This window comes from Octopus bimaculoides, chromosome 1 (assembly GCF_001194135.2).
Source record: "Octopus bimaculoides isolate UCB-OBI-ISO-001 chromosome 1, ASM119413v2, whole genome shotgun sequence".
Classification (NCBI taxonomy): Eukaryota; Metazoa; Mollusca; class Cephalopoda; order Octopoda; family Octopodidae; genus Octopus; species Octopus bimaculoides.
This window is the reverse complement of record NC_068981.1, coordinates 53,873,494-53,891,294: the sequence shown is the minus strand read 5'-3', so window position 1 is coordinate 53,891,294 and position 17,801 is coordinate 53,873,494. Positions and strand designations below refer to the sequence as shown.

Genomic DNA, 17,801 nt, shown 5'->3' with positions numbered 1-17,801 from the left:
AAAGAGAGGAAAAACGAGGGGGAAAAAAGAGATACGTAGTAGTAACAGAGGAAGAACGAGAGGGGTAAAGCGAGATACGTAGTAGTACAGAGGAAGAACGGGGGGAGAGGAAAGAGAAAGAGATAGAGTAGCGTCGGAGGATATGAGTTACGAAAACTACTTACATTTGGAAGATGCTGCGTTCAATCATGTAAAAACAAATAGTAAATGAGTATATGCATATATACGTACAGGTATGTGCATACCGACATCCACCTGTATGTATAGGTGCATATCTGGGTACAGGACATATATATGTATGTATGTATATATATATGTATGTGTGTGACGGACTTTCACACAGTTTCTGTCTCCGAAATTTAACCCACGAGGTATTGGTTGGCCCGGGGTTATTGTAGAAAACACTTACTCAAGATGCCGCGCAGTGGAACTGAACCAGGAACCCAATGTTTGTAAGCGAACTTCTTACCATACAACCATGGTACTAGTTCCATTTGCAGTTTGAACATAACAATAAGACATGGACAATGAAATCGGTCTAAATTCTATTCGTTGTAGCAATAGAATTGGTGAAACATGAAACGTCATTTTCTGAAGTTTCAAGAATAATTTGCTAAGCTGTCGTACGATTCAAATATTGATCACGAATTTTGAAAAACAAATTCTAACAGTTTTTTTTGTTTTTTTTTGAATAGTTGAAAGGGAAATCAGAATTTCTAACACTAACTGAATTAGCAATGGCAGCTCTTCTACTTAATTTATGTGGCAATAAAGATAAAATACTGCTCAACTGTTAAGAACATAGAAATTCTCTTCCGAATATCACTGACAAATATCAAAGGCACTGATGTATTGTGTTGAAACAAACACACCTATTCTACTAAGGATATCCATAAAATATATCTTTTGTTTATTAAATGATAGTTATCTGTCAGTGGATGGAGTACTTTTTTTTTTGTTGATCCTACCTATAATGAAACAGTAAACTGTATGTATGTATGTATGTATGTACGTATGTATGTATGTATGTATGTATGCATGCATGCATTTGTGTAAAAGCAGAGCGGACGAATAGAAACAGAAAGAAGTACAAGTAACGAACATGAAATTCTCTATAGACTGATAAATCAGTTGCCTACATCATGGTGATACAGCAACAAATTCTGATCAACCTCACTACACTAGTGTTTCTATGGCATTGTATGAATTCCATATTGATTGCGTTAGAAAATATCCTTATTATTTGTATGTATGAACGTACGTACGTATTTCTAAGGGTATAGATAGATTGAAAGGAAATAAATGTACTATTTCTATCGGCATGCATGCTGGGTAAAATAATAAGCGTAAAATCACTGTAATGGCTTGAGTCTGTAAACTGTTATCAGAATTGCTGAAGATAACAAAGCGGTCAAATTAAGCGAGTTGCAATCACGTAAAAAGATCTCTGATACTAAGTAATGTTACTAATAAACATAATTTATTTTTACGAGACACTAGACTCCCATTTTTTCTAAAGAAAAGATATATTTGATATCAAGACAGTAGTATTTTATTGGCACTTAGAGGAATGAAAAGCCAACCAAATATTATACAAAGTAATCTATTACGAAACTTTAAGCATGGTTTGAATGGAATAAAAAATTTTACCGACTATTACTCAGAGACTCATGGAGACACAGTACACTGAATAACACTATGATCTACGGACATGTTATGAAACTGAGAAAATGACAATTTTTGCTAAAAACAGAAAGTGAAAGCCAGATATCAATCTATACAATTTGGATGGAAAAGTTCTTCATATTTATAATGTGCACTACATTAACTAAGTTGGGATGGCTAAGAATGCATTAGAAAAACAATAAGTAGGCACTTTCATATGGATTACTGAAGGCCTATATGTGTTGTTGCCTTGGCATAGTGGTTAGCATGGCGATACGGTTAATCACAGATATGGTTTACGATTCTCGTAGCCGATGTTTTTATAGGTGCAAATATAAACTCCCTTCACAACCACGTGATTTGGGGTCCAATGCCACTGTGCGGCACCTTGAGCAAGTGTCTGCTACTATAGACCTTGGCTGACCAGTAACTTGTGAGTGGATTTGGAAGACGGAAACTAAGCAGAAGTCCGTTGTGGACGTGCATTTGTAATTGCATGTCCATATTTGGTTTCTACAACTTAACCGGTGTCTGTTTGTTTATGTCTCTGTAACTTAGCGGTTCTCCAGAGGCGATAGAATAAATATTAGATTTAAAACCAAGCATTGGGGTCGATTTGATCGAGTAATCCCTTCAAGATGGTGCCCCAGCATAGTCGCGATCTAATGACTGCAACAAGTAAAAGAGTAAAAGAACATGAAGGTAGTCAATTAGAAGCTTTTATAGAAACAATTCCTAGATTCAATGTAGGAGCTGAGGAGAAGAAAAAAATTAACCTAGTAGCATCCCAGAATTAGATTCCAAGTACACATAAACGTTTAGGAATAGATACAGTAACAAAAATAATATACACAAATGAATGATAAAAAAAACTATATCGTACAATGTGAGCAGAGTAATTCACATATTCACATAAGCACAGAGAGTGGAGCAGAGAGAGAGAGAGAGAGAGAGAGAGAGAGAGAGAGAGAGAGAGAGCGGGGGTGGGGGGTTAACAATTTCAATAACCCTGATGGGTCTAGATTGAGGTTGATTCGTGGCCTGCTGAGATGAGGTCATAGAAGAATGAATGAGTTTTTCGGCTCACTCTCCATACATAACTATAAAAATCTGCTCATAAGCAAATGCTGAAGCTTTTACGTGGTCCCTCGATCTGCTATTCACAGCAGCCAAATATCCCTTTTCCCTAAACCTATTTTTCCATGCCAACCAATTTGTGCACTTACGCTTCTTTGAACCTTTCTTGTCACTAATTCAGCAAGTGCAGTGAAGTATATGCCTTGCTGAAGAGGATATGATAAGATCGAAATATATGAGGAATTACTTCCTGTTCTTTTTTGAAATAATAAAAATATTATTAGCTATTTACTAATATTTCCCCCTTGACTCAACATAATTTCTAATTAGTTTTAAACATCAACTTTACAGTTGCAGTCATGCTGGGGCACCACTTTGAAGAAATTTTAGCCAAACAAATTGACCCAAGTACTTTTTTTATTTCTTATTTAAACCCTGTAATTATTCTATCACTCTCTTTTGTGAACCGTTAAGTTACGGGTATGTAAATATACCAACACCGATTATCAAGCAGTGGTGGGGAACACACACACAAACACATATATTTATATATATACATACATATGATAAGTTTCTTTCAACTTCCGTTTACCAATCCCACTCACAAGGCTTTGGTCAGCATGAAGCTACAGTAGAAGACACTTGCCCAAGGTGCCACACAGTGGGTGAACCCAGAACTATATATGGTTGGGAAGCAAGCTTCTTACCATACAGCCACAGTTTGAGAAATTAAAAACAAAAAAAATTGTTATATCTGCAAATGGGGTTGGCAAAGTTAATGATGAGAAATGCACTTGAAACTACACAATTCAGTGTCCCTTAATCCACAGATTTCAAGAATAGTGAAGAATGAAAACATTTTCCAAGTGTTAATACTCTTTTCCACTTATATACTCCATACAAAGAATAGTGATAAGTAAACTTACTCTCACCAACTACACACTATTCTCCACACCAAGCAGATAAGTTCACAGCTGTTGAGCTTCAGTATTCAGTTAGCTTTCTGCTGTCTCTTCTTTTTTCAAATAAGTAAATAAATAAATAAAAAGTTTTTTTTTTCTCTTTTGCTTAAAAGCCAACCAAAACGGAATTCTTCAACAATTTGGGGAAGGAGATAAGGTCAATGGATTCCATTTTTCTGAGTGAAATGTGATAGTAGTAAAGAGAAAGACCAAAAGATAACAGTTAGAGGATGGTTGAATGGTCCTTAAGAAAAACAGCACTTCACTTGAAATCTGCCTCACCACCCCTGTTTGTCTTCAGCCGCGAAGACAGGTGCTTATAAAACTCTCTCTCCCTCTCTCTCTTGCCTACTTCATCACATTACACAAATGCTATAGTGATCCAAAATACTCATCATTTTCTTTCAACCTCTGTACATTGAAATGCTCATCATTCTCTTTTCCATTTATTCCTGGTTTCACATCCCACTCATATTTTCTTTCATTTTGTGGTTTTATAAAGCAATTTCATTTTTTTAAAACCTACCTTCTCTTCATCTCCATTCATGTTCTGTGTTTTTCACGTTTGTTGTTTATGTAAATTTTTTTTAATGCTTATTTCACCCTCTTCCTAATACATTTTTTCCTTTCTAGCTTCCTCTATTAATTTTTCCATCCATTCATCCATCCATCCATCTAGCTATCTCTAGGTTCTCTCACGTTTATCTTAAAAAAAACAAAAAAACTTCTACCATTACCCACACCTGCTATCCTCTTTCAATTCGTTCACGCATAAAATTCTCTTTTCTTTTTTCCATTAGGCCAATAATAATGTGTTTATTACTATAGTTTCCATATCTTACATTTTTACTCCCTCATTGAATCTTTCTTCTGTTAATCTCTTTAAATTGATGCAACTATTTGTATATTCCTGTGTTTAGACTTTTTTTTTTTATTCTGGTTTTATTTCTTGATCTTTCTAAACAATGTTTTTTTTTCCCTAAGATGTTTAAAATTTATTTATTATTCGCTTGCAGAAGGTGGGATTCAATATTGTACAGAGCAGAATAATTTAAGAATAGCAATTATCTGTGTGTGTGTGTGTGTTGTCCCACCTATCCATCTGGAGTTTGTGCATACCATGGATAGTAAAATAGCAAGTAAGCATATTTGTATATACTACGCCATCTGCTTCTCAGCTAGTTGTATAAAAAAAAAAAAAATTAAGAAAACCACAAGTTTAATTTGTAAACAATGTGTGTGTGTGTGTAAAACTTTCTTACTCTTTTAGTTGTAAATAAAGTAGGGAAATATTTTTCTCAAAAAATCATTTATCATTTTTTCCCCCTATAGTAATGTTTTTCATAACTTGTAGGTCAGAGAGAGAGAGAGAGAGAGAGCATTTATAGGAGATTAGGATATTTGGACTGCCGTTCAAGTTATTTGAGCTGATATTAAAGTAAAGATGTGCTCATGATTCAATCGTCTCATATGAACCAAATGATATGGTTGATCTGTATGTGACTCCACGTGTTCATGAAAGATATCACCCCTCTTACAAAAACTACATTTGTTATGTGAATGAGAAACTTGAGAAATATGATTCAGCAGGAACTTCTACATGATCGACCAAACTGTTGAAATAGCAGCCAAATTTGACTCTCTAATCACACCCTACACACACACACACACACATGTATATATGGTTGAAGTCAACTGGTGACTGACTAAAGACTACTTCCTAAACTCAGTCCATGCAAATATTCTGAAAGTTCAAGAAGTTCCTGTGTATGAATATATTTTGAGTGGCTAAAGTGTTGCACAACACTGAACTCACTTTTCAGCACAATCAGCTATAAAACCAATGGTTTGACAGAGGCTGACACAACCAGAAACCAACTGCACTTCAGGTTTCTTTTTTTTAAACACGAGTTTACCTTCTAGAACAGGGGTTGGGGAACTTTTTAACCAATTACCCCAAAATATATTTATTTATGCTGACATTACTCTCGAGTTGAAATGAAGAACATCATAGATTCTTTGAATTCAAAAGGTGTATTAAATCTATTTATATAGATTATAAATATATTATAAATATAAATATAAAAGTATTGCCAGAAGAAAAATTTCTGTTGTAACAAGGAACATATTTTTTATATAATTTTACTTATGTCTAATGAGTCCTTATTACCTACAAAAATTCATTTTTACTCCACTTGGGGTAATTTACCCCTGTTCGCTGACCCCTGGTCTAGAAGGAAGTTCTAACAAGAACTAGGGACCATGACAGATGCTACTACTCTGGTTCAGAGTAGACTGGGAACAATAGTGACCAAGGGGTGATTCTATGCTCCTTAAAATAGTTTTTAGTGAAACCTCACTACTGGAGGCAGTTTGAAGTCAAACACAGGGTTTATCTATAGATACACACGTGTGTGTTTGTGTCTTCTTGTCTTGACATCTCATTATAGTTGTAAACAAGCGTCATCCTCATACAAGTGATGTTCCTTGTTTGCAATGTTTTGTGGAGACATGTCTGTCCATGGACGAACAATACCTTGCTAGTGTGGCTCTTGGCCTTGCCAGTTCCTGTCAAGCTGTCTAACTCCATTTAACATCCATTTTCCATATCAGCATGGAAAATGGATGTTAAATGTTGATGATGATGATGATGATGAATGTCCACCGAGATTGTAAATAGCCGCCAGGCTATTTTAGAATCCATTGCATGCAATTGAGGCAGTATTAAATTAAAATAGCCATCTATTTATTAAAACACTGGATTTATATTCATCCCAGCAGCTACTTGCAATACTAGTGAACATGCTATTCACTGTTTCCTATATTAGAGGTGACAAATCTCTTCAAAGCATGTGGCAGGCTGCAAATATACTAAATTGATAAAGCCTAAAATGCTGCCAGAGTGAATTTTCACCTCCTTCCAATATATAGTATATTTTTAAACATAGCACTTCTATAAAATTTTTTATTTCACATGAAAGAAAGAAACTCTCAGAACCTTGCCTGTCATTTGTGTAGATACACTAAGTATGATACACTGATGGCTGTTTCAATTCCATACTGCTTCAATTGTGTACACTGGATATATACATTCACCCCAGCAGCTACTTGCAATATCAGTGAGCATGTTATTTACTGTTTCCCATATCAGAGGCAACAAATCTGTCTGGTGTGTGGATGGCTGCAGGTATACATCACTGACAAAGCCAAAACAGATTGAAAAGCATCTTGCTTACTTGTTGGAAACTGCTGAGCTGGGGGGGGGGGGTTGTCTCCCAATATATATTGAGCTTTAAGTACATCACATCCATAAGAAATTTTATTTCAGATGAAAACCACAGTATTCTGCCTATCAATGGAGTGTATATATATTATGTATGTTACATAGATGGGTAATTTAATTAAATTAAATACTGCCTCAACTGCATACACCGAATATCATATTATTAACTTTGACATTATAGAATCAATTACTGAATGATAACAAACACTCATATGAGTTAATAATTCAAATGCAAACATCAACCTTTAGGGCATATAAGATTTTAGTTCATTCCCTCTTTAGCAAAAAAAAAAAGAAAAAAAAAAAAGAAAATCAGATACCAGTCAAAATAACTTCTGGACCACCCAGGAGAAAGCTGAACAAAAAAAGAAAAAAACCCTCAATTACTCCAGCCCCACAAAAAATAAATATGTAAACACAAATTGTTGTTGTTTTTAAATTTAAACAGCAACTACATACCTTCTTTCATTAAACACAAATTAGGTCAAAATTACTTGTTACTCAATTGTGGTTATTTGAAGATGACAATTAACTAATTCTTAATTATTATTTACAGTAGATAACCACCATGAACATTTATGAACTGGAAATTTTTGAGTTTGCATCTATTTCTCTGTTCCTATAATTAAGTGTCTGCTTATACATAAATAAAATTATGAATTTATGTTCACATATGTGACAAGCATGAGGTTGTTAGAGACAAGTGTGCATCTCTCTTTAAACATGTTTAAATGTCATCAACATCATCATCATTTAACGTCTGCTTTCCATGCTGGCATGGGTTACACAGTTTGACTGTTACTGATAAGCTGGAGAGCTGTTCCAGTCTGATTTGGCATGGTTTCTACAGCTGGATGCCTTTCCTAACACCAACCATTCCAAGAGTGTAATAGGTGCTTTTTATGTTCCACTAGCACAGGTGCCATTTACATGATACCACTATTGGCCACAACTACGACTTCATGGGTGCCATTTACATGACACTGGCAATGGGCACGACTATGGTTTCACTTGGCTTCACAAATCTTCTCAAGCACAGCATATTGCCATGATCTCAGTCACTTGTCATTGCCTCTGTGACACCCAGCATTTGAGGATCATGCCTCACCACCTCGTCCCTCACCTCAGTGAGGCCCAATGTTTGAGTATAAAAAAAAGGACTAAATAGCAAATGGCTCTATTAAACGTTTTATATTGTATTGTTATTATTATATCTTTTTTTAATAGTCTTTTTTTTAGTAATTTCATTTAATACATATAATTAAGACTTGTGGTCAGAATCTTTCACTTGGATTGTTTTTATAGTGTGTGTATATATATATAACTATTTAACATTAAACATTTGCAAACTAAAACCTGTTGAATAGTAATGTCATCAGCATTTTATATAAACCTTATGGTAAATGTGTTTTTGCAGACTAAAGTATTACATAACTAGGCATATTAAATAAATTATTTAAAATTAATATATTTAACTTAAGTACTTAACAATATGATATAAAGTGATACTTAAGTTATGAGCAAGAACTATTATTATGGTCTATAACATTTAAGTACTATCCTTTAATACTTACAAAGGTCAATGTCGCTGGAGGTTAACTAGTTATATAAATACAAAGAGCAAAAAGAGACTAGTAGCAAAGGTATTAGAACACTATCATGATTTTATATTCTATAGCTGGCAATGCTATGCATTTGCATATAACACTAAATTCTGTTTGCTTCAGTTTATTAAACTTGACATTAGGCACCACAGTTCTAGGAGTGCTACCTGAAATAATCTAACATCCTATCTGGATTTGACACTTATCTGTTTAATGCTACAAAAACCAAGATAAGTAACACCCACCTACCAGTTTGTTACACATTTTGTGAAAGGACCCATGACTTACAGCAGACAATTATTGCAGAAACATTTAACCTAAATCATTTCTTCTGTCTTAACTGGAATAACCAAGAGTACTGATTTCTTTTGAAAATATTAAGCAGTGACCTTGATTTGCTATGATACCATCACTTCAAATTAAAGCAGATCTTTATGTTGCACGTAACCATAACACAATTGCATTGACACAATTTTCTCAAGTTAGCATTTCTTTAACCCGAAATACGCTACCTTTGCTTCAAGCTATTTTTACAATAATGAAGAATTTAGTGAAGTAACTTTGTAATTATGAAGTTGAAGTTTGGGGTATAAATTGGCATGAACTTTTGATGAAAATTTTAAAATTTAGATCAGTTTAAAACAAGATGTTTGTGCCGTAAAACCATGGTCAAAATCAAGAAGATCTGTATCAAAAGAGTTAAACAGTTCTGGCATGAAATTCTGCTTCTGTCAGTATTTTTTGTATTATTGAGAAAGTTGAGATTCACTTGAGTTTTGATTCCTAACAAAATTATTCTCTCTCTCTCTCTCTCTATATATATATATATATGTGTGTGTGTGTGTGTGTATATAAAAAAAGCTTTAGCCTTTTATCACTTGGCATAAAGTCACCTTTCTCAATACTATATTTTTCAGTTGAAGGGTCTTGTCCTGCAAGTAGTTTGGCACCTCACTGGTGTCTGTGTCATGTTAAAAGTACCCACTACACTCTGGAAAGTGATTAGTGTTAGGAAGGGCATCTAGCTGGAGCTTGGCACAGACCTTTGGCATGCCAGCTCCTGTCAAACTGTCCAACTCGTGCCAGCATGGAAAATGAACAGATGTATTTGTAACAGAAATATCCTCTTATAGATAATGGTAAAGACTCATTCCATATGTTTAAAATCTAGCTTAGGAATTCTAGATTTAAAAAAGAAAAAAAGTACAACAATGACAACAAATGCAAAAATTGAATCTTGTAATTCAAATGCACAAGATCACCATTTTATGATTTAATTTTCTAATATAGCAGCCCCTTCCAAAAATTCCATACCTAGTCTGCTAAACAGTTTATCAACATTTTCTAGAAACATTTTATAGCTGCTCTTTTCTTTAAGACGAAGAGCTACTGTACTCTCTCTCCATCATATTCGCTGGTTCCGTTGTATCTTTCATCAACACACATTCTTCAGAGTGTATTTTCGTTTTTTTCTTTTCTATAGCCTTTAATATAAATTCTTAGGCTCTTCTACTCTTCCTGATGGAACAGGTGTGGTAAAAAGGCCTCAACAAGAAAGCATATCTACAAATCTGGCATTTTATTATTCCTGGGATAGCTGTTTATCATTTGCTGTTGAATAATTCTCAATAAAGCATGTGAAAAATAGCTGAAAACATTCCACTATTTTGCTATCTCAATTTTCTTGTCCAAAACATATATATGGCTGCAGAAAATGTCAGATAATGGTTCCTGTAGATTCATTGAAAATTATAGCATCAGGTTTCAGTTTGAAAACCTGATGTAAGAAGATATATTATGGAGTAAAAACTTTTCTTTCAGAAAGGTCACATTTAGTCATGCTACTAAAGCAAAGTATCAAACCATTTCAAATACGCAATCACAGGACTGAAGCTACTAATCACCTAATGAACATAATTATTTCTTTCACCTACTCGAGAAATACTCAGGAAACAACCAACAACCTGATCTATCTTATATAATACCATATAATTAGGGAAGACAACACTCCTAGAGAATATTGATATATTGTCTGATAGCAACAAGATGCCACTTGATCACATTCTAACAGGCAATAATGTTTTGTGTATTAAGCTGTAAATTTCTGTAAAAGACAACCAATTTTCATAAAGTACATTTAGATATGAAATTTCCTATAAAATACAATGTTAAAAGACTTATTAGTGAAAATTTTCTTACAACAGATTTTTGATTACATTTTTGTCTCTGATAATTAAGCTTGCTGAGAAAAATGAAGCTTTGGATTTCAGTAGTTATTTTCTTAAAGCACTAACCATCATAATAAATTTGGTCTGTTTAAAAGCTTGCTTCTCATCAGTGTAAACCATTCAAACACTCATACATATATAAAACGGCTGTATAAATGATGATTGATTGGTTGATTTCGCTAGTTACATTTTACATTTTGTAGATAGATAGATAGATAGATAGAGAGAAAGAAAGAGAGAGAGAGAGAGAGAGTAAAGGAGAGATAGATTTAATATAAGAAGTTAAAGTTGGTAGGGAAACTGCAATTTTGTGGTAGGGGGATGGTAAAGATGACAAAAGTTACATAGTCAATGGATGCCAAATACATTATACATGCTTACACACACACATATCCACATGCATAGTGATGAGTAGAAGGATAAAAGTGACAAGCAGCTGGTGGGAGGGGGGAGGATAAAGAAGCAGTAGGCTTACAAAACCATATATCATCATCATCATCACTATTTAATGTCTGAGGTCTGGAAAGCCAGCGGCTGCACCAGGCTCCAATCTGATCTGGCAAGGTTTCTACAGTTGGATGCCCTTCCTAACGCCAACCACTCCAAGAGTGTAGTGGGTGTTTTTAATGGGCCACTGGCACAGGAGCCAGTCAGGCAAGCCTGTCATCGATCATGTTTGGATAGTGTTATTTTACATGCCACCAGCACGAGAGCCAGTCAGGGGGCACTGGCATTGCCCACGTTCGAATGGTGCTTTTTATGTGCCACTGACATGGGAGCCAGTCAGGGGGCACTGGTTACATCTACGATTTTGGTTTTACTTGACTCAACAGGTCTTCTCAAGTATATTATATCACCCAATGCATCAAGGGTACTTTTAAATGGGCTGGACATGAAACACTGGCATTTGGCCATGGCTGCGATCTCACTTTAGTTGCTGGGTCTTCTCAATCATAGCATATCTCCAAAGGTCTCAGTCTCCTGTCATTGCCTCTGTGAGGCCCAACGTTCGAAGGTCATGCTTCAACATCTCATCCCATGTCTCTTCCTGGGTCTACCTCTTCCACAGGCTTCTTCCATAGTTCAAATTTATAGAAAAACAAAGACAGGTGTAGGAACAACAAGCAAGGGTATTAGTTTGACACTTTGGAAAAATGGAAAATATTTTTACGTTTGGAGCCTATGCTCTTCAATAAAAAGGTATAAAGAGGAAATAAATAGAGAGAGAATGAAAAAAAATGTGCTGTGTTCAGTGGTCCAATTGAAGCAATATTAAATTAAAATAGCCAACTATGTATTATACTTATTGTAGAAACACTATTGATAGGCCTGTTACTGCAGTATTTATCCTGAAATAATATTTCTTATGAATATGTTGTGTTAAAAACACAATAAACATCAGAAGGAAAGGAAAATCGGTTCAACAGTAGCCAGTGAGAATACCTGATGCATATAGACCTTTCCAATGATGTGCACTCAGAGCTAGTCACATGCCTGTATGAAAATTCATTACTTCTGATATAGTAAACAGTAAATTAAAGTCTCACTGGATGTTGTGAATAACCATCAACTTAATAAAAGTCCACTAGATGTAATTGAGGCATTATTAAATTAAAATAACCGTTTATGTTGTCAACATTTAATGTATATACATGGCTGATAGGCCAGTTACTGTGATAGTTGTTTGGAAATAACGTAGATATGCTGTGTTAAAAACAATAAATATTGGAGGGAAATAAAAAATCATCCCAGCAGCAAAGCAATTTAATTAATCATTCTTTTATTTTAATTACTAAATTTTGTTTAGTATATTGTATTTATATAATTCATCCTTTTTTAAGTTCAAAGAGAAAAAAGCTATAAAAAAAAACTCATGAAAAGCACAAAACAATGTGTATGTGTGTACAAATCACTCTTATATATTATAATGCATTATAAGAAAAATAAATGCAAATAATAAAATATAACAACTCAATCAAAATCTCTATTTAAATGATTTTTTATTAAAACAAAAAATGCTTAATCAACAAAGTGAAAGAGCACAGGTTTAGTAAAATAGACACTGGTGTTTTTTACTTTGATATTCCCAAGTGATTGGCATCATATCAACAATGGTTGCCATACGTGACTGGCTCAGTCATCTTGTGGTACATTAAACACACCAGATCCTTAGCCCGTACAGTAATTACTCAGGTGGCCAATTTGAAATATGCCAAAAGAAGGTGAATAGACAAGTTGCAGATGGACTGAGAGCAATGATCAGATGAAACTGTAAGAGATTCAAAAATTAAAATCAGTTTTATATTCCTAGATCATATACATATAGCTTGATCTTACCATAATCTCCAAAGTGGTTACCTGATTCAGAAATATACAAAATGAAATAATAAATACAAATAAATAAAAGCATTTAAATGGAGCAGCAGTCAAGTACTGGCTAGAGTCATTGTTATCAACTAATGCTCTCCTTGCAAAAATTGTTGTATCCAAAGTAGAAACTACTACTACTACTACTACTACTACACCAAAATAACCGCCACCGCTACCACCGCCACCAACAACAATTCTGGGAGAAATAACATAAGCACCAATCATGTGCTCAGGTTAATTTGATAAACAATATCCCTTCTCTAAAAACATGAAGCTTTTTGTCAGTATAGATTATTGTCCTCATCATTGTATGGGATACATGGAATATGCATCCTTGTTTTCTTTTTCAACTACACTGTCATTATTATGCTATTACTTTTAGAGAAAGCTTCATCATCAGATGTCTCCATAACACTCAGGTTTATGTTTGATAATTACATTATAATCATTGTTATTATATCAACATTGGTTTCACTGACATGAATTGCATTGACAGATTACTGAGACAGGATAAAAAGACCCCCCAACAAATGGACACAAAATCCATTAGATTTACAATTAAACATTATGACAACTTGGTCATTAACTACATAATTTATTTCTTCTAATATCTGTTTTTGATACAATTAGCAAAATTTATGTGCTGATGCCACACAAAAAAAATACACTGTAAAATGGTTGACATTAGGAGGGGCATCCAGCCATAGAAACCATACCGAACAGACAATTGGAGCCTGGTGCAGCTCTCCAGCTTGTCAGTTCCCATCAAACCATCCAATCCATGGCAGCATGGAAAATGGATGTTAAAGGATGATGACAATGATTATGATTATGATGATGATGATAAATTAAAAGGCAAGAGATGAAATATACCTTATGAAAAAGCTCTGTTTGTTGACTGGGTTCCTTACTGTCTCCAACTATGAAATAAATAAAAAAAGAATGTATCAGCAAAATGAAATTAAATGCGTAATAAGTTGACAAGTATAAGGGAACCTAGAAAGCAACAAAATATGTAAAAATTATCAATTTAGGTTAGAGATGATGCTGTCTGAGAAAAATTATCACCATAAAAGATAGGGCAGAAATTTTCCTGTAAGGAGATTCTCTCATTAGGAACAATATTTTGGCTGCAAATTCTGAAGAGAAAAAGTTGGTTTAATGTTTCCAAGCAACCACATATTTAAATAAAATGAGAACACAAATATAAAAGTAGATAATAATCACAATAACCCCATGTATATAGGGTAAATCATTGCAAGTACATTTCTATTCTAGTGTTCATTCATAACCATGGCTTAAAGCTACCTTGCAAAAACCTCCAATAAAAAAAATCTGATGGAGTAGGCTCACTTCATTTCTTTCCAGTCTTCTCAAAACCTCTGCATTCAAGGCTCATGTCTCACTGTCATGCAACATTGTAGTTCCAACACAAGCATCATATAACCTGCCTAGCTCTCTGAGGGAAAAGACCTTTGTGGTCAGCAGCAAGCAGCAGAAGCTCACTGAACTTTTTCCAACTTGTTCTTACTCTAGTTATTATGTTTTCAGAACAACCACCTCCTCTGTTGATTACATCTAGGTAACAAAAGCTAACAATTTCTATTGAGCCATCCAGGAATCAATTCTAGGTATAGCTTCCATGCCAATATTTTCCTAATTCAACTAAAAATTCATCTATGAGAACAAGATCACCAACATATAGGAGCTTACATAGACAACCAGTTTTAAACTCATTTGTGATGGCCTGCAGGACTATGATGAATAGGAGGTGACTGGGGACTGAATCTTGATGGACTATTATCTTTATACTAAATTTGTCACTGAAATCACTGTTCATTCTTATTTTACTTACTGCATCTTTGTATATAAATTGTATGGCTTCTATGAGCGATTTGCCTATATCTGGTTTTCTTGATGACCACCAAATTACTGAGTGTGACATCCTCTCAAATGCCTTTGGATATTAAAGGATAATGATGATGGTGATGATGATGTATATGTGTGTGTATATATTACATAGTTTAAAAGTAGAACAAATTGGTTTTCCATAAGGATGAGAAGTCTGTTCGGCAATTCACATTGCCAAAGTAGGCCATCACTAGTTTTCTCTGATCCTGCTGTTTATTTTATATACATACAGATATTTACATAAACACACATATATGACCATCTAATTAATGTTATATAAATTCCAATTAAAGACTCTTGTCTCTGGGTTAGACATCAGCTCTTTTTTTTAAATTTGAAAAATAAAAGTGAAATCAAAATTGTGATTGAACCAAATTCGATGACTGGCACCTGTGCCAGTGGAGCGCTAAGAGCACCGTCCGAGCATGATCATTGCCAGAGCAGCTGTCTGGCTTCCGTGCCAGTGGCAGCACCGTTTGAGTGTGATTGTTACCAGCGTCGCCTTACTGGCACTAGTGCTGGTGACACGTAAAAAACACCATTTTGAGCGTGGCTGTTGCCAGTACTGCCTGACTGGCCCTCGTGCTGGTGGCACGTAAAAGCACCCACTATACTCTCAGAATGGTTGGCGTTAAGAAGGGCATCCAGCTGTAGAAACTTTGCCAGATCAGATTGGAGCCTGGTGCAGCCTTCTGGTTCGCCAGTCCTCAGTCAAATCGTCCAACCCATGGAAGGCGGACATTAAACGATGATGATGATGAAAACCAGAAATTATACCATACACACACACATGGTTTTATATGTAACATTATTTACAAATTAAAATAAAAAATATGATAGCTTGTCTTATTAATGAAGTGAAAATAAACTTCTTATCAAGGTCAAGGTTTTAGATTTAGAGATAATAGACTCATTCTCTTATGTAAAATATTCAGCTAATAATGTATGTTTTTTCAAACAGTAACAGCAGTCAAAATACTAGTAAAAGCTCAACTTTCAAAAGAATCAACTGTAGAGTTTGCAGGGTTTTAACATTCAGAACTGGTCAATAGATCTGTATCAGTAAAAATAAAAAAGGCAAGTATAAATGAGATGTAGAATGAGCAGAGATAACTTTGTGTGTATGTGTATGTGATAAAGTGGCATAGTGCAACAATGACAACAGACAGGCAAAGAGAGATTGTGTAATATGTATTAAAGAGAGAAAATAAGTTACAAGAAGACTGAAGAGAGCAGAAGAGGAGGGAATAGAGAAAAATTATAAAGAAAAAAAAAGAGGGAAATTAAATGAATAAAGAGGAAATAGAAATTGAAAGAAACAAATTATTGAAAGAATCAATATGTATGCATGTGTGATAAGTGTACATGTGCAAGTGTATGCGATTATGTGTATGTTATAATGTGACTGTGAAAATCTATATGGTTGGTCATCTATGTAAATGGATGTATGTAAATGTAGAAGTATGTTATTCTATGTGTATATGCTTATATAAACGTACATAAATGTGGAGCATACATGGTTGTGTGTGTGTGTGTACATACATTGTGAGAACATGTATCATTGTGTATGTGTGTATGTATATAGATATATGTAAATGTGTAAGTATATAGTTGTGTGCATGAGTAAGTGTACAAGGAAGTATGTAAATGTGAAAATATACACAGTCATGCATGTATGTGCAAGCTCTATGAAACAGAAGAAACACCTGGCCAACATTTCATAAGGCTAACAGCCCATTATGCACTATTAGGTAATAGCTAAATAACTGTGAATAATGGCGCAGATATTTTATATTACAATAGAGAAAAGCCACTAGTGCCAACTGATCTTTCACATATCTACAGTTACACAATCTCCTTCATTTTCTCACCTTCCTCTCTTCACTCCCACCCCATCTCTCTCTCTCGATTCGCATATAGGTATGCATGCAGACGCACGATTTATTTTAATCACACAAAAAAAAGATAAAAAGATTGGAAATGAAATCTAGTTTTCTGGTTGAGCGCATTGTAGAGACATTGAAGAATGTGATGGACTTAAAGACAATTCACAGCCAGGTGTAAATATGTGTGTGTTGATACAGGTGTTTATTCTATAGATATTAATTTGTAAGTAGGACGCTAGCTACTACAACTCTTTCAAATGCCCAAACTGGTTGGTTCATACCTAAATGTCACCCTGTTAACAAATTGACCTGAAAAGCAACAGGAGCCAATAGATCTGTCATCTGTGAGAGGCTGTCAGAAAATATAAAAGAAAGATAGAAAAGATAAAAGAATGTAGAAAAGTGCCTCACTTCCTTTAGATCAAACAGAAGTTTTAAAAATATACTTGCTTAACAACATGAGTTTTTATATTTTCACAAATATATATATATATATATATATATGAATATAATATGTGACAATCAGTTGGTTATCATAATAAAACTCAGAGTTTCGGATACCGGGGCTGAAGTCTGTTCCGGCATCTCATCAGTTATTAATACAAAACGCTATGAAAAAAAAAACTGTTGAATAAAGGGAAATTACTCCAATAGGCATGGTGAACGTAATACTTCATTCATAGAATCCACATATGCACACATATACACACACATACATGTACGCACACACATGTATGTATATATTTATATACATACTCACACACACGTGTACACATACATATAAACACATATACATATATATATATATGTCTACA

At 34.4% G+C, this 17,801-nt stretch overlaps 1 protein-coding gene across 1 annotated transcript in view; it reads right to left on the bottom strand.

The window, feature by feature from the left end:
- Positions 1–12,802: 12,802 nt before the first annotated feature.
- The window catches only part of LOC106875218 (notchless protein homolog 1), a 210,684-nt gene continuing 205,685 nt past the window's right edge, over positions 12,803–17,801 (bottom strand). Inside the window, exons 14-15 of the mRNA XM_014923267.2 lie at positions 14,063–14,109; positions 12,803–13,088 (exon numbers count right to left, since the gene is read on the bottom strand). Coding sequence (XP_014778753.1) covers positions 14,097–14,109 — 13 coding nt within the window. The 3' untranslated portion in view covers positions 12,803–13,088; positions 14,063–14,096. The remainder of the gene's footprint in view (positions 13,089–14,062; positions 14,110–17,801) is intronic.